Here is a 23,249-nt window from a genome sequence, read left to right on the forward strand (position 1 = left end):
GGAGTGGTGACCGGTGCCATGGATTATTATGTCCCTAAATAAAATAAAAAACAACTAAATGGCAAAAAATAGGTTAATATCTACAATCGTATTGATATATATGCCCCACCCAAACGGTAGGCTAAAATTAGATTATCCAATACTGCATTTTTGGGAATAGGACCACAGCCCTTCTGGTTCATAATTGACCGCCCAGAGAGCCTGATAAACCCCCTGCTGCTGGTCCTCCCTTCGACTGTGGGTTCGTATGCCTTTACCGTGTCTCCATCAAGAGAGCCCGAACAACCCACTCGGTTTAGCAACAGTATTCGTTTCACTCTAGCCTATATTTTATGTATTCTTTCTCCGGCTCTGCGCTGATGGCGAGCAAGCGGGCGAACACTGTACAAAAAGGGTGCGCACGAGGAGACAAACCCTAGACGGCGGGTGGAAGACACGATGTGTTGATGGGATTGAACTGCAAGCGGCACTATTTCTCTTGGATGGTTGTCTTTTAGTCTCCATTCTACGGATTTTTGGAAACTAAAATACATTCGTGCGCGTATGCGACACCGTATTCGTTCACCTTCGCTGTGTGGGTTGTGTGCTGCGTATTCAGATATGATGAGAGACTGAAGAACGTGCCGATTTCTAACGGACGGTGGCGGCATGAATAAATATACGTGTTCATACAGCAGCAGCATCCGCCTACCTTACAGGATACAAAACCAGATGCTTGGGTTTCTTCGGTTATACACATCATTCTGTGACCTGCAACGGGGACCGCTATGAACGAACCTGCCGACAAAGACGCTCTACGCTTGCTTTTACCATCCGGTGATGTATTTTTCAATGATTGGCACGCCTTGGAATAATGAAGATAAGATCAACTTTACTTTGGCTTTGTGATGGGTGCATTTTAAGATCAATAGGCTACGTAAAGTAACGAAACATCTTGTGTCATTTTAGCGTAGATTTCCGCATATTCCGTTATTTTACATCCATCGATTTAGTGCGGATTACGCAAACACAAGTGGCATTTATTATAAACCTGTCTTTTTCTTTGTGAATGTGAGATATTGATTTTTTTTTTTTTGAAAACTTAAAATGCCTATGCTATGACTGTCACGACCAATACCTGCTAATGTAAGGCACACATTATTGATCTCATTGCCAAACGTGATTGCTAAAATTGAAAGGTAAACTTGACCTATGCAGGTCCAATCGATTGCACGATAAGGAGAGTTGTGGCGATCAGTTTGTCACAGGGGTGTGTTTTTCAGCCCCTCATATCAACTTTGACACATGAAACCAGACACATAGGGAAACTTCCCAGCAGAGATCGTGTGAGAGTGGAGTGTTGTACAACCATTGTAGCCTATAGCCCACTGCTGAATAAGTTAAGGCAATCATAAAGAAAAACAATTTCAATGGTTTTCCGAAAGTTGCCCGGTGTGTCAGCATCGGGCATGGGTCTTCGCCTATCCCAGAAATTCGTCTTTCTACTTTTTCTCTCGGGCTTGGTAACTCTGTGTTTCGGGGCCTTATTCTTCTTACCTGACTCTGTCCGTTTGAAACGAATTTTTCTCTCAAAGACGGAGAGCCAACCAGTAACGGTAGGGTCTGAGAATGATGTAAGGGAGCATCTTAAGAAGGGAGCAAAGGACCCAGAACATCTCCGGGGCATCACCTCGGCCAAAGGGGAGACAAGCACAAAACTCAAAGCCTTGAGCCGCAGGCCCTCTGTCACCAATGAGGCTAAAACGGATAAGAAAGTCGCTGGCGGGGAAGCGTTGGAGGACATGATGCTGTCGAGGTCGAAAACGGAGTCGGCTTCTAAGGATGAGAAAGTGACCTCGTCTTCTAACCAGGGTGCCAACACGGATACTTCTTTCGATTACAACAAGTTTAAAAAATGTCTGCTAAAGCCGCCCTTGGGGATCGAACATGGCAAGCCGAGCGACCCTCAGACCCTTCAGCGTCGGGAGAAAGTCAAGGAGGTAAGATGATAAGCAGTCACAGTGTAATACAGTTATCTACACAACAGCTGGGGGATCCCTGTCCTAAGCTGTCAAATCATTGCAGACCAATTGTCACAATATGAAATGCCACTGCAATGTAATACAAGTAATCAACATGTGCAGTAATTACGCATCAAGCTGCCTACGAAAATTGTTTTTTTAATGTGGCCACTGGCCAGAAGGATGGTTCACTTCCCAATAATATGGAAAAGATGGTCCGAACATGCTCTCTGTGATCTCTGATGAGGTTTTAGGCTAGACATCTTACAGTCACACAGATTGTTAGTGACTATGCAAAATGGAATGTGTCATTGTCAGTGCATAACAATGGTTATAGATATGAGGCGTTGAGGGTAATGAAGGTGATTTTATGGGCTAACACACACACACACACACACACACACACACACACACACACACACACACACACACACACACACACACACACACACACACACACACACACACAGCACTGTCTATGTAACAGTATAACTTTACGGCGTCCCCTCGCCCCGACACGGGCGCGAACCTGGGACCCTCTGCACACATCAACAACGGTCGCCCACGAAGCACGGTCGTTACCCATCGCTCCACAAAGGCCGCGGCCCTTGCAGAGCAAGGGGCAACACTACTTAAGTCTCAGAGCAAGTGACGTAACTGATTGAAATGCTACTAGCGCGCACCCACTAACTAGCTATCCATTTCACATCCGTTACATCCACACACCAACTACTATTATGTTTGCCTAACCAACTTGTTCTGGGCAGACTGCTACAGGACTACCTCCAGGGGTATGGCAGCAGCCTGCTGTTCAGCTCTGTGAAGTTCAGTAATGACTGAGAGTGAGAGCATATGTCTATACTGTATCACACATCCTCACCGACTCAGGGCAGAGGAGACAGGGGAGAGAGCAGAGGAGACAGGGGAGAGAGCAGGGGAGAGAGCAGAGGAGGCAGGGGAGAGTGCAGAGGAGGCAGGGGAGAGAGCAGAGGAGAGAGCAGGGGAGAGAGCAGAGGAGGCAGGGGAGAGAGCAGAGGAGACAGGGGAGAGAGCAGAGGAGAGAGCAGAGGAGAGAGCAGGGGAGAGAGCAGAGGAGAGAGCAGGGGAGAGAGCAGAGGAGAGAGCAGGGGAGAGAGCAGAGGAGAGAGCAGGGGAGAGAGCAGAGGAGGCAGGGGAGAGAGCAGAGGAGACAGGGGAGAGAGCAGAGGAGAGAGCAGGGGAGAGAGCAGAGGAGACAGGGGGGAGAGCAGAGGAGAGAGCAGAGGAGAGAGCAGAGGAGACAGGGGAGAGAGCAGAGGAGAGAGCAGGGGAGAGAGCAGAGGAGACAGGGGAGAGAGCAGAGGAGAGAGCAGAGGAGAGAGCAGAGGAGACAGGGGAGAGAGCAGGGGAGAGAGCAGAGGAGAGAGCAGAGGAGAGAGCAGGGGAGAGAGCAGAGGAGAGAGCAGGGGAGAGAGCAGGGGAGAGAGCAGAGGAGACAGGGGAGAGAGCAGGGGAGGAAGGGGAGAGAGCAGAGGAGGCAGGGGAGAGAGCAGAGGAGAGAGCAGAGGAGACAGGGGAGAGAGCAGAGGAGGAAGGGGAGAGAGCAGAGGAGACAGGGGAGAGAGCAGAGGAGACAGGGGAGAGAGCAGAGGAGGAAGGGGAGAGAGCAGAGGAGGCAGGGGAGAGAGCAGGGGAGAGAGCAGATGAGGCAGGGGAGAGAGCAGAGGAGAGAGCAGAGGAGACAGGGGAGAGAGCAGAGGAGACAGGGGAGAGAGCAGATGAGACAGGGGAGAGAGCAGAGGAGAGAGCAGAGGAGACAGGGGAGAGAGCAGAGGAGACAGGGGAGAGAGCAGAGGAGAGAGCAGAGGAGACAGGGGAGAGAGCAGGGGAGAGAGCAGAGGAGGCAGGGGAGAGAGCAGAGGAGAGAGCAGAGGAGGCAGGGGAGAGAGCAGAGGAGAGAGCAGAGGAGGCAGGGGAGAGAGCAGAGGAGGCAGGGGGGAGAGCAGAGGAGGCAGGGGAGAGAGCAGAGGAGAGAGCAGAGGAGGCAGGGGAGAGAGCAGAGGAGGCAGGGGAGAGAGCAGAGGAGAGAGGGGAGAGAGCAGAGGAGACAGGGGAGAGAGCAGAGGAGAGAGCAGAGGAGGCAGAGGAGAGAGCAGAGGAGGCAGGGGAGAGAGCAGAGGAGAGAGCAGAGGAGGCAGGGGAGAGAGCAGAGGAGACAGGGGAGAGAGCAGAGGAGACAGGGGAGAGAGCAGATGAGAGAGCAGAGGAGGCAGAGGAGAGAGCAGAGGAGACAGGGGAGAGAGCAGAGGAGACAGGGGAGAGAGCAGGGGAGAGAGCAGAGGAGAGAGCAGAGGAGGCAGGGGAGAGAGCAGAGGAGGCAGGGGAGAGAGCAGAGGAGGCAGGGGAGAGAGCAGAGGAGGCAGGGGAGAGAGCAGAGGAGGCAGGGGAGAGAGCAGAGGAGAGAGCAGAGGAGAGAGCAGAGGAGAGAGCAGAGGAGACAGGGGAGAGAGCAGAGGAGACAGGGGAGAGAGCAGAGGAGACAGGGGAGAGAGCAGGGGAGAGAGCAGAGGAGAGAGCAGAGGAGGCAGGGGAGAGAGCAGAGGAGGCAGGGGAGAGAGCAGAGGAGGCAGGGGAGAGAGCAGAGGAGGCAGGGGAGAGAGCAGAGGAGGCAGGGGAGAGAGCAGAGAAGAGAGCAGAGGAGAGAGCAGAGGAGAGAGCAGAGGAGACAGGGGAGAGAGCAGAGGAGGCAGGGGAGAGAGCAGAGGAGACAGGGGAGAGAGCAGAGGAGAGAGCAGAGGAGACAGGGGAGAGAGCAGAGGAGGCAGGGGAGAGAGCAGAGGAGACAGGGGAGAGAGCAGGGGAGAGAGCAGAGGAGGCAGGGGAGAGAGCAGAGGAGACAGGGGAGAGAGCAGAGGAGACAGGGGAGAGAGCAGAGGAGGCAGGGGAGAGAGCAGAGGAGACAGGGGAGAGAGCAGAGGAGACAGGGGAGAGAGCAGAGGAGACAGGGGAGAGAGCAGAGGAGGCAGGGGAGAGAGCAGAGGAGGCAGGGGAGAGAGCAGAGGAGACAGGGGAGAGAGCAGAGGAGACAGGGGAGAGAGCAGAGGAGGCAGGGGAGAGAGCAGGGGAGAGAGCAGAGGAGGAAGGGGAGAGAGCAGAGGAGGCAGGGGAGAGAGCAGGGGAGAGAGCAGATGAGGCAGGGGAGAGAGCAGAGGAGGCAGGGGAAAGAGCAGAGGAGGCAGGGGAAAGAGCAGAGGAGGCAGGGGAGAGAGCAGGGGAGAGAGCAGATGAGACAGGGGAGAGAGCAGAGGAGGAAGGGGAGAGAGCAGAGGAGGCAGGGGAGAGAGCAGGGGAGAGAGCAGAGGAGACAGGGGAGAGAGCAGAGGAGACAGGGGAGAGAGCAGGGGAGAGAGCAGATGAGGCAGGGGAGAGAGCAGAGGAGGCAGGGGAGAGAGCAGAGGAGACAGGGGAGAGAGCAGGGGAGAGAGCAGACGAGGCAGGGGAGAGAGCAGAGGAGACAGGGGAGAGAGCAGAGGAGACAGGGGAGAGAGCAGAGGAGAGAGCAGAGGAGACAGGGGAGAGAGCAGAGGAGAGAGCAGAGGAGACAGGGGAGAGAGCAGGGGAGAGAGCAGAGGAGAGAGGGGAGAGAGCAAAGGAGAGAGCAGAGGAGAGAGCAGAGGAGACAGGGGAGAGAGCAGAGGAGACAGGGGAGAGAGCAGATGAGACAGGGGAGAGAGCAGAGGAGAGAGCAGAGGAGACAGGGGAGAGAGCAGAGGAGAGAGCAGAGGAGACAGGGGAGAGAGCAGGGGAGAGAGCAGAGGAGGCAGGGGAGAGTGCAGAGGAGGCAGGGGAGAGAGCAGAGGAGAGAGCAGAGGAGGCAGGGGAGAGAGCAGAGGAGAGAGCAGAGGAGGCAGGGGAGAGAGCAGAGGAGACAGGGGAGAGAGCAGAGGAGAGAGCAGAGGAGGCAGGGGAGAGAGCAGAGGAGAGAGCAGAGGAGGCAGGGGAGAGAGCAGAGGAGACAGGGGAGAGAGCAGAGGAGAGAGCAGAGGAGGCAGAGGAGAGAGCAGAGGAGGCAGGGGAGAGAGCAGAGGAGACAGGGGAGAGAGCAGGGGAGAGAGCAGAGGAGAGAGCAGAGGAGGCAGGGGAGAGAGCAGAGGAGAGAGCAGAGGAGGCAGGGGAGAGAGCAGAGGAGAGAGCAGAGGAGGCAGGGGAGAGAGCAGAGGAGAGAGCAGAGGAGGCAGGGGAGAGAGCAGAGGAGGCAGGGGAGAGAGCAGAGGAGACAGGGGAGAGAGCAGAGGAGACAGGGGAGAGAGCAGAGGAGAGAGCAGAGGAGGCAGGGGAGAGAGCAGAGGAGGCAGGGGAGAGAGCAGAGGAGACAGGGGAGAGAGCAGGGGAGAGAGCAGATGAGACAGGGGAGAGAGCAGAGGAGGAAGGGGAGAGAGCAGAGGAGGCAGGGGAGAGAGCAGAGGAGACAGGGGAGAGAGCAGAGGAGAGAGGGGAGAGAGCAGATGAGGCAGGGGAGAGAGCAGAGGAGGCAGGGGAGAGAGCAGAGGAGACAGGGGAGAGAGCAGGGGAGAGAGCAGACGAGGCAGGGGAGAGAGCAGAGGAGACAGGGGAGAGAGCAGAGGAGACAGGGGAGAGAGCAGAGGAGAGAGCAGAGGAGACAGGGGAGAGAGCAGAGGAGAGAGCAGAGGAGACAGGGGAGAGAGCAGGGGAGAGAGCAGAGGAGAGAGGGGAGAGAGCAAAGGAGAGAGCAGAGGAGAGAGCAGAGGAGACAGGGGAGAGAGCAGAGGAGACAGGGGAGAGAGCAGATGAGACAGGGGAGAGAGCAGAGGAGAGAGCAGAGGAGACAGGGGAGAGAGCAGAGGAGAGAGCAGAGGAGACAGGGGAGAGAGCAGGGGAGAGAGCAGAGGAGGCAGGGGAGAGTGCAGAGGAGGCAGGGGAGAGAGCAGAGGAGAGAGCAGAGGAGGCAGGGGAGAGAGCAGAGGAGACAGGGGAGAGAGCAGAGGAGAGAGCAGAGGAGGCAGGGGAGAGAGCAGAGGAGAGAGCAGAGGAGGCAGGGGAGAGAGCAGAGGAGACAGGGGAGAGAGCAGAGGAGAGAGCAGAGGAGGCAGAGGAGAGAGCAGAGGAGGCAGGGGAGAGAGCAGAGGAGACAGGGGAGAGAGCAGGGGAGAGAGCAGAGGAGGCAGGGGAGAGAGCAGAGGAGAGAGCAGAGGAGGCAGGGGAGAGAGCAGAGGAGAGAGCAGAGGAGGCAGGGGAGAGAGCAGAGGAGGCAGGGGAGAGAGCAGAGGAGACAGGGGAGAGAGCAGAGGAGACAGGGGAGAGAGCAGAGGAGAGAGCAGAGGAGGCAGGGGAGAGAGCAGAGGAGGCAGGGGAGAGAGCAGAGGAGACAGGGGAGAGAGCAGAGGAGAGAGCAGAGGAGGCAGAGGAGAGAGCAGAGGAGGCAGGGGAGAGAGCAGAGGAGAGAGCAGAGGAGGCAGGGGAGAGAGCAGAGGAGGCAGGGGAGAGAGCAGAGGAGGCAGGGGAGAGAGCAGAGGAGAGAGCAGAGGAGGCAGGGGAGAGAGCAGAGGAGACAGGGGAGAGAGCAGAGGAGACAGGGGAGAGAGCAGATGAGAGAGCAGAGGAGGCAGAGGAGAGAGCAGAGGAGACAGGGGAGAGAGCAGAGGAGAGAGCAGAGGAGGCAGGGGAGAGAGCAGAGGAGACAGGGGAGAGAGCAGGGGAGAGAGCAGAGGAGAGAGCAGAGGAGACAGGGGAGAGAGCAGAGGAGGCAGGGGAGAGAGCAGAGGAGGCAGGGGAGAGAGCAGAGGAGGCAGGGGAGAGAGCAGAGGAGAGAGCAGAGGAGAGAGCAGAGGAGAGAGCAGAGGAGAGAGCAGAGGAGACAGGGGAGAGAGCAGAGGAGACAGGGGAGAGAGCAGAGGAGAGAGCAGAGGAGACAGGGGAGAGAGCAGAGGAGGCAGGGGAGAGAGCAGAGGAGACAGGGGAGAGAGCAGGGGAGAGAGCAGACGAGGCAGGGGAGAGAGCAGAGGAGACAGGGGAGAGAGCAGAGGAGACAGGGGAGAGAGCAGAGGAGGCAGGGGAGAGAGCAGAGGAGACAGGGGAGAGAGCAGAGGAGAGAGCAGAGGAGACAGGGGAGAGAGCAGAGGAGGCAGGGGAGAGAGCAGGGGAGAGAGCAGGGGAGAGAGCAGAGGAGGCAGGGGAGAGAGCAGAGGAGGCAGGGGAGAGAGCAGAGGAGGCAGGGGAGAGAGCAGAGGAGGCAGGGGAGAGAGCAGAGGAGAGAGCAGAGGAGGCAGGGGAGAGAGCAGAGGAGACAGGGGAGAGAGCAGAGGAGGCAGGGGAGAGAGCAGAGGAGACAGGGGAGAGAGCAGAGGAGAGAGCAGAGGAGAGAGCAGAGGAGAGAGCAGATGAGGCAGGGGAGAGAGCAGAGGAGGCAGGGGAGAGAGCAGGGGAGAGAGCAGGGGAGAGAGCAGAGGAGAGAGCAGAGGAGGCAGGGGAGAGAGCAGAGGAGGCAGGGGAGAGAGCAGAGGAGGCAGGGGAGAGAGCAGAGGAGGCAGGGGAGAGAGCAGAGGAGAGAGGGGAGAGAGCAGAGGAGGCAGGGGAGAGAGCAGAGGAGAGAGGGGAGAGAGCAGAGGAGAGAGCAGGGGAGACAGGGGAGAGAGCAGAGGAGAGAGCAGAGGAGAGAGCAGAGGAGAGAGCAGATGAGACAGGGGAGAGAGCAGAGGAGACAGGGGAGAGAGCAGAAGAGGCAGGGGAGAGAGCAGAGGAGGCAGGGGAGAGAGCAGAGGAGACAGGGGAGAGAGCAGAGGAGGCAGGGGAGAGAGCAGAGGAGGCAGGGGAGAGAGCAGAGGAGACAGGGGAGAGAGCAGAGGAGAGAGGGGAGAGAGCAGAGGAGGCAGGGGAGAGAGCAGAGGAGGCAGGGGAGAGAGCAGAGGAGACAGGGGAGAGAGCAGAGGAGAGAGGGGAGAGAGCAGAGGAGGCAGGGGAGAGAGCAGAGGAGACAGGGGAGAGAGCAGGGGAGAGAGCAGAGGAGGCAGGGGAGAGAGCAGAGGAGGCAGGGGAGAGAGCAGAGGAGGCAGGGGAGAGAGCAGAGGAGGCAGGGGAGAGAGCAGAGGAGAGAGCAGAGGAGAGAGCAGAGGAGAGAGCAGAGGAGACAGGGGAGAGAGCAGAGGAGGCAGGGGAGAGAGCAGAGGAGAGAGCAGAGGAGACAGGGGAGAGAGCAGAGGAGGCAGGGGAGAGAGCAGAGGAGACAGGGGGGAGAGCAGAGGAGGCAGGGGGGAGAGCAGAGGAGAGAGCAGAGGAGGCAGGGGAGAGAGCAGAGGAGAGAGGGGAGAGAGCAGAGGAGGCAGGGGGGAGAGCAGAGGAGGCAGGGGAGAGAGCAGAGGAGGCAGGGGAGAGAGCAGAGGAGACAGGGGAGAGAGCAGAGGAGAGAGGGGAGAGAGCAGAGGAGACAGGGGAGAGAGCAGAGGAGACAGGGGAGAGAGCAGAGGAGACAGGGGAGAGAGCAGAGGAGAGAGGGGAGAGAGCAGAGGAGACAGGGGATAGTGTTGGGACAAACAGGCAGTGTCCAGTATGCATGGATGGCTTTGGGACATTGCATGTGACAGGGATGTGGCATGCTGTCATTTCCACTTACTCTGTTGTCACCCTCTCAATGTCCTCACATGCCTCCCTTCTATCTAGTGGTCATGTTGTTAAGTGATAATCAACAGTCCCACACCATTGTCACTAACATTTTGTCCTAGTATTGAATCAGCGGGAAAGTCCACTCTAGTCTAGTGTGTAACCTTGAAAGAAGCACTGAATGAATCACCCCCCCCCCGCCAAAAAAACTGTGTTTTAGAAAAGCATAGAGGTTAACAACTCTCTGGCTGGCTATCTACAGTATAGCATAGTGCAGGTATCCCCAATTACATTCAGCCATGGGCCAATTTTTCCTTGAGCTGGTGGTCGCTGGACCGGAACATAGTTATAAATAATTTGTAGACTGCAAATTGACCACAAGAATCCCAAACAGATATAGTGTTTGACAAAACCTTGATTACGTTGGGATACGATCACATACGCCTCTCTATTTCTACATGGGAATACTTGGGAACAGATGTCCTAAATTAAAATCACTTTGAGCTTCTGGTGATTTTACGTTATTTTATGTCTGACAGCGGGCTGCCTATCGGGGTACCCTGGAGTGCTATCTGCTCTTGCTGTTCCCAATTGTTACGTGAGATTCCACAGTTTCAGCCCATTTGGCAGAGTTCCAGAACCATCGTCCCTATTGGTGCTTCACATTCCCAATGCCAATCCCACGGGTGTGTCCCAAAATGGCACCCTATTCCCTACACAGTGCACTACTTTTGACCAGAAACCTATGGGCCCCGGTCAAAAGTAGTGCGCTGTGTAGGGAATAGGGTGCCATTCCAGACGCAGTTTGTCTGACTTCATAGTCATGGAGATTTAAGAATAAACACAAAAAACAACATGCATCCAAACCCTTCTTATTCCGGTATGATGAAGAATGAGCTGTAGCAAATTATCCCCACCAGCTATATTGTGTTGCTGTCTGACTGTAAGGAGCTGCTTCATGTTTGGTGTGTGTGTTGTGCAGACATTATGTGTCTGTGTGTGTGTGTGTGTGTGTGTGTGTGTGTGTGTGTGTGTGTGTGTGTGTGTGTGTGTGTGTGTGTGTGTGTGTGTGTGTGTGTGTGTGTGTGTGTGTGTGTGTGTGTGTGTGACTGTGCTGTGCCGGACATTGCAACAGCAGGGCTGCAAACACTTGATATTCGAGGGGAAAATAACTTGCGAAGGCAGCGAGAGGGTTGCCTTGCGATCTAATGATCAGCCCAAAGCAATGGCTCCGATGTCCCCGCTGAGCTCATGTCGTTCCAAATGGGAATGGGCTTCAGTTTCTCAACAAACTGCCGAGGCGATAAGTGGCACCCCCCCCTGTGTCTGCCAACCGCCAAGACAAGGTGGCACAGGACGGCACAGGAGACAATGGCAGGTAAATGTTCGAGGGCTCTTTCCTGGCCAGAACAGACATGATGCCTCTAAACAAAGCCAATTGTTCAGGTGTGTGTGTGCTTGTTTCTGTTTGGACAGCCCAGCAAGTCTACCCTCCTTTGCTAGTCCTCATCAGGTGGAAATGGCCTCCATTTGGAAATTCCTCCCTCTGTATTCTTCTAACTATGTGATATTCTGCCTCATTGGGTTCCTGTATGGTTTTGGTGCTGCCTCATTGGGTTCCTGCATGGTTTACTGCTGTTTCATTGGCTCTTGAAGAGCTGATATCAGGGAGGGAGCTATTGGCAGATTACACCAAGTCTGTTCTAGTCATTGCTGAATCAACGGGAAGTTGACCTCTCTTCTCTTTTAAATTGTTAATATCTTCCTTACTTTACCTTCAGACAGGGTTATTAGTCGGTGTGGAGACGCACAGTGTAGTTACGGTGGCGGGGGCTGCTGCGGCGGTACATCAGAACAAACACAATCGTCAGAGCAAACAGAACGTGTGACATGAATCGAGGAACACCCGTCTTTTTCTCCCATTCGCGGGGCTGACACACACACACACACACACACACACACACACACACACACACACACACACACACACACACACACACACACACACACACACACACACACACACACACACACACACACACACACACACACACACACACACACACACACACACACACACACACACACACACCAAACATCAAGCAGCTTCTTTAAAAAAAGGAAAAAAGTAAAAATGTCTCCCTCCCAAAGATTTGCTCTCTGCTCTCTGTGTATTTTTCTAGTGCTGGATGTGTCGGCACAGGCAAATACAGGCAGGGAATGTGCGTATGCTGGACGTACGACTGCAACGTGAGGACACAGTGTATGTGTGTATATGTATGTGTGTGTGGTTTGCCTCGGTAAGGGATATTTGTATGGGGACACTGTAACACGGTGAAGGGGATCTGCTTCACTGCTTGCTGTTCAGAGTACTGCAGCGAAGGGACAGACACATTGCAGGCTTTCTGTGGCAGAGAGAGCCTCCCAATGTTGCGATAAGGCTACAGTTCCCCCAGGGCTCTGTGTGTGTGTGTGTGTGTGTGTGTGTGTGTGTGTGTGTGTGTGTGTGTGTGTGTGTGTGTGTGTGTGTGTGTGTGTGTGTGTGTGTGTGTGTGTGTGTGTGTGTGTGTGTGTGTGTGTGTGTGTGTGTGTGTGTGTGTGTGTGTGTGTGTGTGTGTGCGCGCGCGCGTCTCTCCGCTTGCATGTGTTTTGACCATGTTGGTTGTCATTTGAATAAGATGTTCGGTAATTGCGTTCTGAAGGGTTGCCACAACTTTCGTAACAAACTGAAAATCCAAACACCAGTCCAGCATATAAGCTTCATCTGCTTTGAACAGACTTTCCGGAGATGGCAGATCATTTAAGGCCAAATCAGTTCTCCTTTTCGGAACGAAAACTCTGAGTGAGTACTTTTGAGGGCATTGTTGAAATATTCCCACAACAGTTTGTTCTCTACCAGAGAAACCAGTGGAACATCATGGTGAACCACAGGAAAATTGTACACCATGAAACATATTGTTTTGTTATCACTCACTTCCAACATCAGTCACGCACCCCTCACTTCCCCCCAAAGAAACACCGCCAGCCAACTTCTGAAAATATGTTGACTGTCTATCTTCTGAAAACCCCCATGAGTTGTGAAAAGGAAATGGGCGACCGGCTGAGTTAGAAGCTCCTGTTAAAAATAGACACTGTGTTCTGCTGCTGTCCTCCAACCAGCTGGGGGCGGCGACCTCCCTCAACCTCCTCTTCCTGTCTCCAGCTACGGGCCAGGTGCACGAGGGGACTTCACCCTGGGCTGGGAAATGACCGCTTACCGAGCGGGGCCATGTCCCTGTTGGAATACTTTAGAAATACATCCTTTGTTGTTACCTTCCTTGTTTCCTTCTTGGTTTCCTTTCTTCTTTCCCTGAGGTAAGCGCAGGTCTATAATTGATTGGATAGGTATAGCCTAAGCAATGTTACCATCCTATGTTGCTTTCACCAATCCAACCAATCAGATTTGAGATGACTTCAAGGTAGGATGCGTTTTTCCCTCCCTCCCTGCGGGTCTCTGTGGGGGGTGGAGGAGCGGGAAACGTTTGTGTTTCGTCGCTGGCTCCGTGGAAGAAGTGCAAATGTCAGACGCTGGTGTTTGTTATGTGAGCCCGTTGTTTTCTCTGGCCCGCGCATGTGGAGGAGTCTGCAGCTGAGCCCTTTGGGTATTGGAATATTGCGCAAGTCGATAGCAGCTGAGTGTGATATTACAGACATGTCAATGCAATACCTACTCTGTTTGTGTAGGCCTGTGCACAGACAAAGCAACCTTTCTGTGCCTGAAGCAGAGTACAGGCATGGGGGTTTGATGAGATGTAAGTCGAACAATGTCAGGTGAATGCGCGTCCCCACAGGAAAGAGCCCGGAGAAAACGAGTGAAGCGAGAGAACAGGAGAGGGGAAAGGAAGGATAGCACTGGAGAGGAGCTTGCATCCTTCTTGCAATCAAGGCAGCCCCCCCACCCCCCTCTGTACAGAGGGCACTAGCTCCAGGGAATGTCTCTGTAGAGGCGTGCTGTTCAAGAGGTATGTGAGTGTGTTTCCCTCTTAAATCACAAGGCCTAGATTACCTTGCCTTTATGTGTGTGTGTGTGTGTGTGTGTGTGTGTGTGTGTGTGTGTGTGTGTGTGTGTGTGTGTGTGTGTGTGTGTGTGTGTGTGTGTGTGTGTGTGTGTGTGTGTGTGTTGGGAGCCAGGAGGGAAGCTTCCTCTCTGGAAGTAAAATATTATGTTACAGCACATCTTGAATGCCATAGTCTGGTAAAGCAGACCCTAGGGAACAGTGTCTAGGGTCTGGTTTCAACGATGGACTCTGTTGGCATAGAGGAACTACGTCACTGCCTAGGTCACTACTTTATCTGCTTGAATATAATACTACATAGTAGCAAGATGGAGATCATTGAGGTTATTTTTAATGAGTGGATTTCGCAAGTGGCTAGTTTGCATCAACTACCATTATTAAAACCACTGCAAAAGGTTTTGACGGCAAAGTTTGATTTGGAATCGCGACGTTCTGCCATGTCTGTCTTGTGATTTGTTGGGAGAGTTGTTTGTTTGAAGAGGACCCAACTCGGAACAATTTCTTCCCCTCGTATCGAAGTTACCAAAAGAGTCTGCAATTGAAACCAGACCCTAGTCACAGGTTTCTGCCTGGCCTCTCTTCTAGGGAAGGCACTTTGAGGCTGTCATTGGTGCCTCACTGTTTAAGGGAGAGAGTAGCCCACTACTTCATAAACACCAGTGAAGGAGGACGTATTTATTACGCAACTTATTTTCTCTCAATTCAGGGAGAGGTTTGTGAGCTTTGAGTGTGTGTGTTGTGGTGTGCGTGTGTGTGTGTGTGCGCGTATGTGTAAGAGAGAGTCCTTTAGCTCACTTTGGAATGAAAAGGCCTGAGAGTCCAAAAGTCACATGTGGTGGTAGAAAAAAAGGGATTTGCTGACGTGGCTGACTTGACCATTTGACTTTCCACAGATGTGTCGCCAAATGACACAGAAACAGTTTGTTTGTTGTACTTTTCACATGCACCCCTACTTGTTTACCGTAGCCTGTGTGTTGTGTCACTTTCCAGTGGAAGCAACCTGGTCTTACAGTTCGCTCACAGTGTTGGCCTTGTTTTTGGGGCCACAGGAGCACAGAGGGGTACACGGATTTGGGATTTTAAATTGCGTTGAAGTCGGGGTAAATGATGTTTTTTGCGTTTTTAGCCATTTAGACCTCTATTTGACTTATTAGACTATTCCTTATTCCCATAAAACAACATTGTAATCTCTCTCCCTCTCTCATATCTGTCTCTCCCAGGCTTATGGCTTAGCTCTCTTCCCTTTTCAGGCAGAGACTCGTCCATGTTGCACACTAACGCAGAAAAGACTAAAGAGCACATCTCCCTCCCCTCTGTGTCATTAGCTGCACCCTGTTGCTGCTATCGCTGACATTATTACCATAGACGAGAGAGAGAGAGAGATGGGGAGGAAGTGAGACAAAGCAACGAGACAGAGCAAAAGGGAGAGAGAGAAAATGGACGTTTCCCTCTGTGTTGTCAAGGACAGGTTACTGTGTGAGAGGAAAGATGGAGACAGACGGAGTCATACAATACATGGGATTCTGCCTCTGTGTGTGCTCGTACAGTTCAACTGTCATGCCACACTGCACATGCTTTCTGACCGGTCAGTTCTCACACAGGTGCCCACGTGCATGCATGAGTGTGTGTGAACAATACCCAGGCCCTGTTTGACATCTCTACTAGGTGCCAAATGAGACTGCTTTCTTTTTGTCTTCATCTTCTCCTCCCTTTCCCTGTAAATGCCAGAAAGAGAAATGAAGAGAGAGAGAGAATGAGTGTAAAGTGGTCCAGTTTTAACCTGCGGCCCCACCTCCAGCTTTTATTCCTGTCTAATTGGTCAGAAACAAGATGTGTGTAAATCTGGCACGTCTCTGAACAGTGCAGGTCAAAGAGGAGACACTAGAGAGGGCCAGGGTCGCCGGTCCCCATAACTCTCTCCCACTTCCTGCTTGTCCTCTTACCATGTCTCTCTCTTTGGGTCTTTAGCTCTGTGCTGCCCCAGATATATTTACAGGCACAGCCTTGGCAGCTCTCTACATTTTTTATATTTAACCTTTATTTAACTAAGCAAGTCGTTTAAGAACAAATTCGTATTTACAATGACGGCCTAAACCAGCCAAACCCGGACGACGCTGGGCCAATTGTACACCGCCCTATGGGACTCCCAATCACGGCCAGACGTGATACAGCCTAGATTTGAACCAGGGACTGTAGTGGCACCTCTTGCACTGAGATGTAGTGCCTTACACCGCTGTGCCACTCGGGAGCCCAGTGGCGCAGCGACAGTTCTGCTACTAGGCTAAACTTCTGTTCTCTGATATTTGCAACGGGTCTGCCATCTGTACCATACGTTGTTACCATAGTAACATTAACAGTTGTTACCGTAGTAACAATTCCAACACACAAAATCATTAATCCATACAGCTCAAGCATCTTGCCCAAGGACACACAAAGATGCTTTCACGTCAGAGTGGAAGCTGTATTCCTATTGAATAAGCCTATTCTCTGAGAAACCGTGTCTTTGAGGGAATCAGGTTATAGGGCCTCTAAATGCAGTATGCAGTGCTGTGGGGACCATACTAGCTTCTTAAAGCTACACTGTCTTCTGTCTCGATCTCCAATTCTACATTGTGTGACACAGTTCCGTTAACGAGGAACAAGGAAATGGATAACGCCAGTCCACCCGAGCGTTTCCGGAGCGATTTTCACCTCTGTCAACATTTGTTGGAAATTAGCCCTTTAATTTACTGGCCACTTAGAAGGCCGTTGTGGCCAGATGAGGTTATATTTGTTAATTATAATCACAATTAAGCTCTTAATCAAACAGAGGTAATGTTACTCTACTCATTAGGGACCGTAGCACAGATTCTCCTTTCTTCCATTGAGTTTGCATGATTGGCTCTGGAAAGGCAATTTCCAATTCTCTGCCTGCTGTGTCCGTCGAAAAAGAAAACAAACAAGAAATAAACACCCTCGATAAGCGACTAACAATTGTTTATGCGCGAGTGTGTGTGTGTGTGTTCGAGCCAGATTGTGGATCATTAATTACACTCTAAGTGTATGTGACAAGGGGCTGAACCTCGGTTCTCTAACATCAATGGAAGGGAAGGAGTATGAGAAACTAACATTTTATTAGCTGGGGTTATTCACAGTGAGGTTTGCATCTGTCCAGGTTTGTGCTCCCGAGTGGCACAGCGGTCTAAGGCACTCCGTGTCAGTGCTAGAGGCGTCACTACAGACACCCTGGTTCAAATCCAGGCTGTATCACAACCGGCCGTGATTGGGTGTCCCATAGCACAGTGCACAATTGGCCCAGAGTCATCCGGGTTTGGCCGGTGTAGGCCGTCATTGTAAATAAGAATTTGTTCTTAACTGACTTGCCTCGTTAAATAAAGGTTAAAAATGATACTCCTACAACTACAACCCCCCTTTGCAATGGTGGTGTCTTCTGGCTTGTTTATCTTGACTGGAGAGAGGAGAGTTTGTTCACGACTGGTCTGCCGTGAACAAACTGGGTGAGAAATGCAGCAGTGAATCACTTCTCATTAAAAAACAACGTCTTCCGATGCCTTGGAGGCTCAGTGGAGTCAGCTGAGCAGAGCAGGGATATCTGTGTGTAACAGAGAACGACTACAGGGGCGTAGTAGGACTCTGTGTGTAGCTTGTATGTTCAGTGCTGGAGTTGGTGAACGGTTTTCGGAAAGAACCCCAAACCACAAGGCCTCAAGTGTTTATGCAGTTTCGGCAGAAGAGGCAAAGTATGTGGTTGGAAGAGCGCTTGTTGTGGAGCAATGAGGAGATTATTAAACTGATTGCATGGAAATTATTACGCCATAGTGACCAGTTTAGCAAAGAACCACTCTCGACAAAACAATTCCACACACTCTCTGTCGTACCGCTCCAATCCGTGTTGCTCAATCCCCTTCCGTACTTCAGCATGACACGTCATGATGTAAATGATTATGCACGGTTTCATGGTGGCTGTTGTGTCCTTGTGGTTTCATCACCCGTTGCCTGTTTCTGCTGCTGTGTTCAATGAAGAGCCCTGCTGAAAGGCCTTTGCGTTGCAGTGTATGTCACTGACAAGACTGTACTAGAGGAATGTGACGTTGTAAATGAAATACGTTTGCTAATATGGGTGATTGTGAAGGAACAGTCTTGAAGACAGGAAAGGGTGTGTATGTACATATTGTGGTCGTGTGTGAAACAGTTACAACTCATGGCCCTACCCCTTTCTCTCTTGCAAAACCCATCCCAACTTTTGAGCTCTCGTATTCAGAACAAGACCAAACACCTGATTGAGCCGTGCAAATGATCTAGTTAGAGTTGCTTCTCTCCCCATTATGAAAACTGCGTCTATCTTCGGGAGCTCTTCTGGCCCGCTGTTTGAGTGGAACTCTGCTGACCTACAGCAAAGCTCTCCCTGAAGATCTGACTCCAGATCAGACTGCAGGATGGCTCATCCATAGAAATAGAATGACTAGAATAGGAATCCCCATTCGAGTTAAATGTATGTTGTGGGTGAACAGGCAGACATATTGAGTGTACCAATATGCAGGAAGTACAGTAGGTGGTCGTCATAACTGGTTCTGTACTGACTCAGGCCCAGGCCCACACAGCTGATTCACTGCTAGTCTCATGATGACGGTGCAGATTTGACTTTCAATGATCTATCTATAACGGACTTCACAGTCAAAGCTTTTCTCCATCTGTAACTACACCCCGGATCCACTTTCACCACCTGTCATTTGACTGAGTATTGATTTGGTGTCATGTCTGTAGGTCAGTATCTCGGCCTGCATACTATTATGGCTAACATTGCCTCTAAGTAGTTTAATGCAACAATTTCCAAATAGTTGGTCGTGACACGTTGGCGGTTCGATGGTTTGCCAGTTTGTCTTGCGTCACATCTAAAGACAGTAGACATAGTTTGGTTTATTTTGTTAGAGCTGAGGAACATCTGAAAGGCTTTAAGTGGGTCACAGTGCCAAAATGTTTCGCAAACTGCTGGTCTGAGGTATTAGGCTTGATGCCAATCCATAGTTTACAAGCCTGCAGAGCCTCGAGGGTCTGCCGGCTCAGAGAATATGCTAAGTATGAAGACCAATCGCCTGCGGACTGTCTTACATTCAAGTCTTATATGGTCCTTGGGCCCGTCTAGCTTTGACAGATGGAACAATTTGAAGTGTAGGCTACAGGCAAGTGAGAAGCACACATTGTACTGTAATACTATAGACTCTGCTTGTTCTTTGGCAGAAAATAAAGAGAATAAGTGAGAGGGGGGGTGGGGGTGGAGTGATACTGTGGCAGGAACTTTGACCTTGTTTTCCCCCAGTTAAACGAGATGGATGGTCGCAATTAATTCGGTGGTGACCATTAGCCAACGAGCCGAGCACAGCACAATCAAGCTTAAAGTGCCAGGGAGGGAGGGAGGAGAGAGAGAGAGAGAGAGAGAGAGAGAGAGAGAGAGGGAGAGAGAGATAATGATGAAGAGAGGGAGAGAGAGTAGAGAGCTGGCACTTGAGAGAGGGGGAAAGAGGAAGAGAAGAACAGGGAGTGAGTAAAGAGAGAGACGAAGGAGAGAATTTCCACATGCACACTCTCCCTCTCTCTCTGGATCGAGTCTGGGACTCTTGGAGGCTGGGAATATATCAGAAGGCATTGGCTTCAATCACAGTGATTCTGTCCGTCTCAGTTGGGGTCAGCAGTGGCCCAGTCTGGAGCCGTTAAAGGCTGTTTACCCTGGGGGAGTCTGAGGAATGCTTCCTTCACAGGGGGTCAGCTGGCTGTTGAAGCACTGAGATTCCAGGTACTAGATCCAAAGCATTGGTATTTTCAACCATTGTCACGCCAGGTCACTTAGTGGTGATTCTGACATCCACACTGCCCTCGACCTTTCTGACTGTAAATGGTTGAGGAAGATTGCACTGTGTATAGGAAAGTCTGGCATGACTGAGCTAGACTTACGGACAATACTGAAACAGCTGCTTTCCAGATACATAAAAAGTATTGCCCGTTTGTGCAGTAAATCTTCATAGTCTTAATATTCTCTGATACAGTTGAAATGGCATGCTGCTCTCACATGAGACACAAGCTGTAAATTATGTCTTTCATATTCCATTAGACCCCAGAATCTCACTGTCAGACTCTCCCTCTTGCAGATGTAATTAAATCAGACGAGGAGATCTTTTCAAAGGAACGGAAGACAGGGAAAAGGACAAAGGAGAATGATGCTAAAATCATCCGTGTTCGATTAGAGTCAGAGTCAGATTAGGAAATGGACATTCTGGTCACTCTGAACATATCCAGGTGTAGAAATGAACAGTATCGTGACAGATGGAGTTTGAATGTGTGTGGCAGGAAAGTTCTTTGTGTCAGTAGAATGGGAACTACAGCGTGTATTTCTTCTAACCCTATGGCCTCTCCATACCATAACTAACGCACCCTTCCAACATGCTGTCAGTTAATAACAGCAAGGGCTCAGCCCTAAGTTTCTCGCTCTTAAGAGACTGTGTTTGTGTGTGTGTGTGTGTGTGTATATGTGTATGTTAGTGTGTGACGCCAGCTCCCAATGGGTACACAGAGCTGCCCGCCGCCTATAACTTTCCCTCCACTTTTTTGATTTGCTATTGGTGTTTCTGTTTCTGTGCTCTACTCTGTGTTCCCAACGCGGTCTCAGGGCAGTTCATATGATTCTGTAGGTAAACCTGTGGCACTCCATTTAGTATGATATGCTACGTTACGTTAGGTTACATTCTGAATGGGATAGTGGTCGAACATTAGAATAAATATTAGGCTGACAGAACTTATCACGCTTCTTGGAGAAATGATAGTATTGCACGTCTTTATCTGAGACCAGGTTGCTTGTTGCGCCGTACCAATAAAAGAGAATTATGGGGAGAACTTGAAGGTTAGGTGATGAAGGTTAGTTGAATTTACGTAGCAGGTTAGGTGAATTGGGTTAAGTTTAGAATAAGTTTTAGCTAAAATGCTACAGTTGTCCCCGACGGGACTCAAACATACAACCTTTGGATTGCTAGACTGTCTTGGATTACGCCCACCAATCCTCTCTGACCAACCTCCGTACTATAGTTCCTGTCTCAAGTAACTATACCATAATTAGGTATCATACGTCTTGGAGGTGCTAAGAAATACGTCAAGTATATTGCGTATGGCTCTGAGGCCAGGCTGGTGTTCTAAACTAAACTGAGAGTATTATTTAAAAGTTCCAAAGACACACCAGAGACTGAGCCAGACCAGAGTAAGATCAATGGTCATTTTAATGAGTTTTATCTCCCTCTTTCTCTTCTTCCCTCCTCTCTCAGTGTGTGGGCTCCTGTTTGTGCTTGAGTCTCTGTGTGGGAGCGTTTGTCTATTAGCATTTGAAGTATTTGAGTAAAAAAAGTATGGATTGGTACAGAAAGTTGGCGACGGGGGGGATTTGTTGTAGAAGTGTGATACGGAGAGAAAATAAATAGAGTCCATTTAATTTGAAAGCTTTCTATTTTCTTCGCTGTCGAGATTAGTACTATTTATTGTCCCGGCTAGCGGCGTATTGCATGGCTAGGTTTCAATAATTATGGTTAACAATGTTATCATGTCACATTCTTGGCCGCAGCCGTGCATTTACTGTAATGCATTGTCTCGTTGTGCTGGTCCATTTCCAAAAAGAGTTCCATCTTAAGGGAGCCTGGGATGGGGAAACATATTTGCGCAACGCATGGTATTTACAGAGGCCTGCAGGTGGGGGGAGTGTATGTGTGTGTTTGTGTGTGGTGCTGCATTATTTTGCAACTCTGTCTCTCTAATAACCTGAGCACCGTTGGGTTTCCGAGTAAACGTCTAGAGCAGAAATAGCGCGGTCATCACACACTGCAGGGGTTGTGACTGAAGGCCTTATTTCTTTTTTGGAGGGAAAATGCAAACACTAACGGAGCATAAAACCCTCAACCAAGACAAACCCATTGCCATCGTTAAGCATAGGGTGCCACGAAGATGTCACGATGACAAGATTATCAGTGTAGTTGTTGCCATGGTGAAGGATGGCTCTGTCATGTCTGTGTGAAATGGTGTCTTTAAGGAGTGTCATTATCCCCTAGGTTATCTCATCAGCTGGCTCAATCCCATCAGCCTCTCTGCTTCTACCTGACAGATTGTGCACCGTTTGTAATTGGCCAATTTTACAGAGCTGTCCAACTAAGTGACCCTCTTCTCAGAAACTTCTGTAGGGAATAACTTGCAGCAACTTTGAAAAACGTCATCCAACAATGTTTTGGTAGCTTTAACTTGGCTATAGCGTCTATTACCATAGAATAAGAGGATGTATACGGAGAATGCACACTTCATACTGTGTGTGTGTGTGTGTGTGTGTGTGTGTGTGTGTGTGTGTGTGTGTGTGTGTGTGTGTGTGTGTGTGTGTGTGTGTGTGTGCGTGCGTGCGTCAAATGTCTACACAGTATGTTCACCCAGAATGTACAGTACTGTGTGTACAGTCAGACGGGGTCTCATTCTCTCTGGAGGTTAAGAGATTCATCTTCCCCTCCCTGTGCCAGCGGCTCCTCTGACTTCATTTGCTCTGTGAACTCATGAATAATTCATAGTGAGTGTGAGTAAAGCGGAGAGGTCTGGCTTTAGGCCACGTCTTCCTCTCCTCCTCCACCCCTCCATCCTTGTACATCTCTCCCATCCTTGTGCATCTCTCCCATCCTTGTACATCTCTCCCATCCTTGTGCATCTCTCCCATCCTTGTGCATCTCTCCCATCCTTGTACATCTCTCCCATCCTTGTGCATCTCTCCCATCCTTGTGCATCTCTCCCATCCTTGTGCATCTCTCCCATCCTTGTGCATCTCTCCCATCCTTGTGCATCTCTCCCATCCTTGTGCATCTCTCCCATCCTTGTACATCTCTCCCATCCTTGTACATCTCTCCCATCCTTGTGCATCTCTCCCATCCTTGTGCATCTCTCCCATCCTTGTGCATCTCTCCCATCCTTGTGCATCTCACCCATCCTTGTACATCTCTCCCATCCTTGTGCATCTCTCCCATCCTTGTGCATCTCTCCCATCCTTGTGCATCTCTCCCATCCTTGTACATCTCTCCCATCCTTGTGCATCTCTCCCATCCTTGTGCATCTCTCCCATCCTTGTACATCTCTCCCATCCTTGTGCATCTCTCCCATCCTTGTGCATCTCTCCCATCCTTGTACATCTCTCCCATCCTTGTGCATCTCTCCCATCCTTGTGCATCTCTCCCATCCTTGTGCATCTCTCCCATCCTTGTGCATCTCTCCCATCCTTGTGCATCTCTCCCATCCTTGTGCATCTCTCCCATCCTTGTACATCTCTCCCATCCTTGTGCATCTCTCCCATCCTTGTGCATCTCTCCCATCCTTGTGCATCTCTCCCATCCTTGTGCATCTCTCCCATCCTTGTGCATCTCTCCCATCCTTGTGCATCTCTCCCATCCTTGTACATCTCTCCCATCCTTGTACATCTCTCCCATCCTTGTACATCTCTCCCATCCTTGTACATCTCTCCCATCCTTGTGCATCTCTCCCATCCTTGTACATCTCTCCCATCCTTGTGCATCTCTCCCATCCTTGTACATCTCTCCCATCC

At 51.1% G+C, this 23,249-nt stretch overlaps 1 protein-coding gene across 3 annotated transcripts in view; it reads left to right on the plus strand.

Annotated features, from left to right (window-relative positions):
- The first annotated feature begins 228 nt into the window (after positions 1–228).
- LOC129837231 (mannosyl-oligosaccharide 1,2-alpha-mannosidase IC-like) overlaps positions 229–23,249 on the plus strand; it is a 210,754-nt gene continuing 187,733 nt past the window's right edge. Inside the window, exon 1 of one of the 3 annotated variants that reach the window (XM_055903228.1) lies at positions 229–1,979. In XM_055903228.1, coding sequence (XP_055759203.1) covers positions 1,410–1,979 — 570 coding nt within the window. In that variant the 5' untranslated portion in view covers positions 229–1,409. Of the gene's footprint in view, positions 1,980–12,269; positions 12,948–13,005; positions 13,595–23,249 lie in introns of those variants that run through there. The other 2 variants (XM_055903230.1, XM_055903229.1) reach the window with 2 other exon arrangements.

The sequence above is a fragment of the Salvelinus fontinalis genome, chromosome 38 (assembly GCF_029448725.1).
Source record: "Salvelinus fontinalis isolate EN_2023a chromosome 38, ASM2944872v1, whole genome shotgun sequence".
Classification (NCBI taxonomy): Eukaryota; Metazoa; Chordata; class Actinopteri; order Salmoniformes; family Salmonidae; genus Salvelinus; species Salvelinus fontinalis.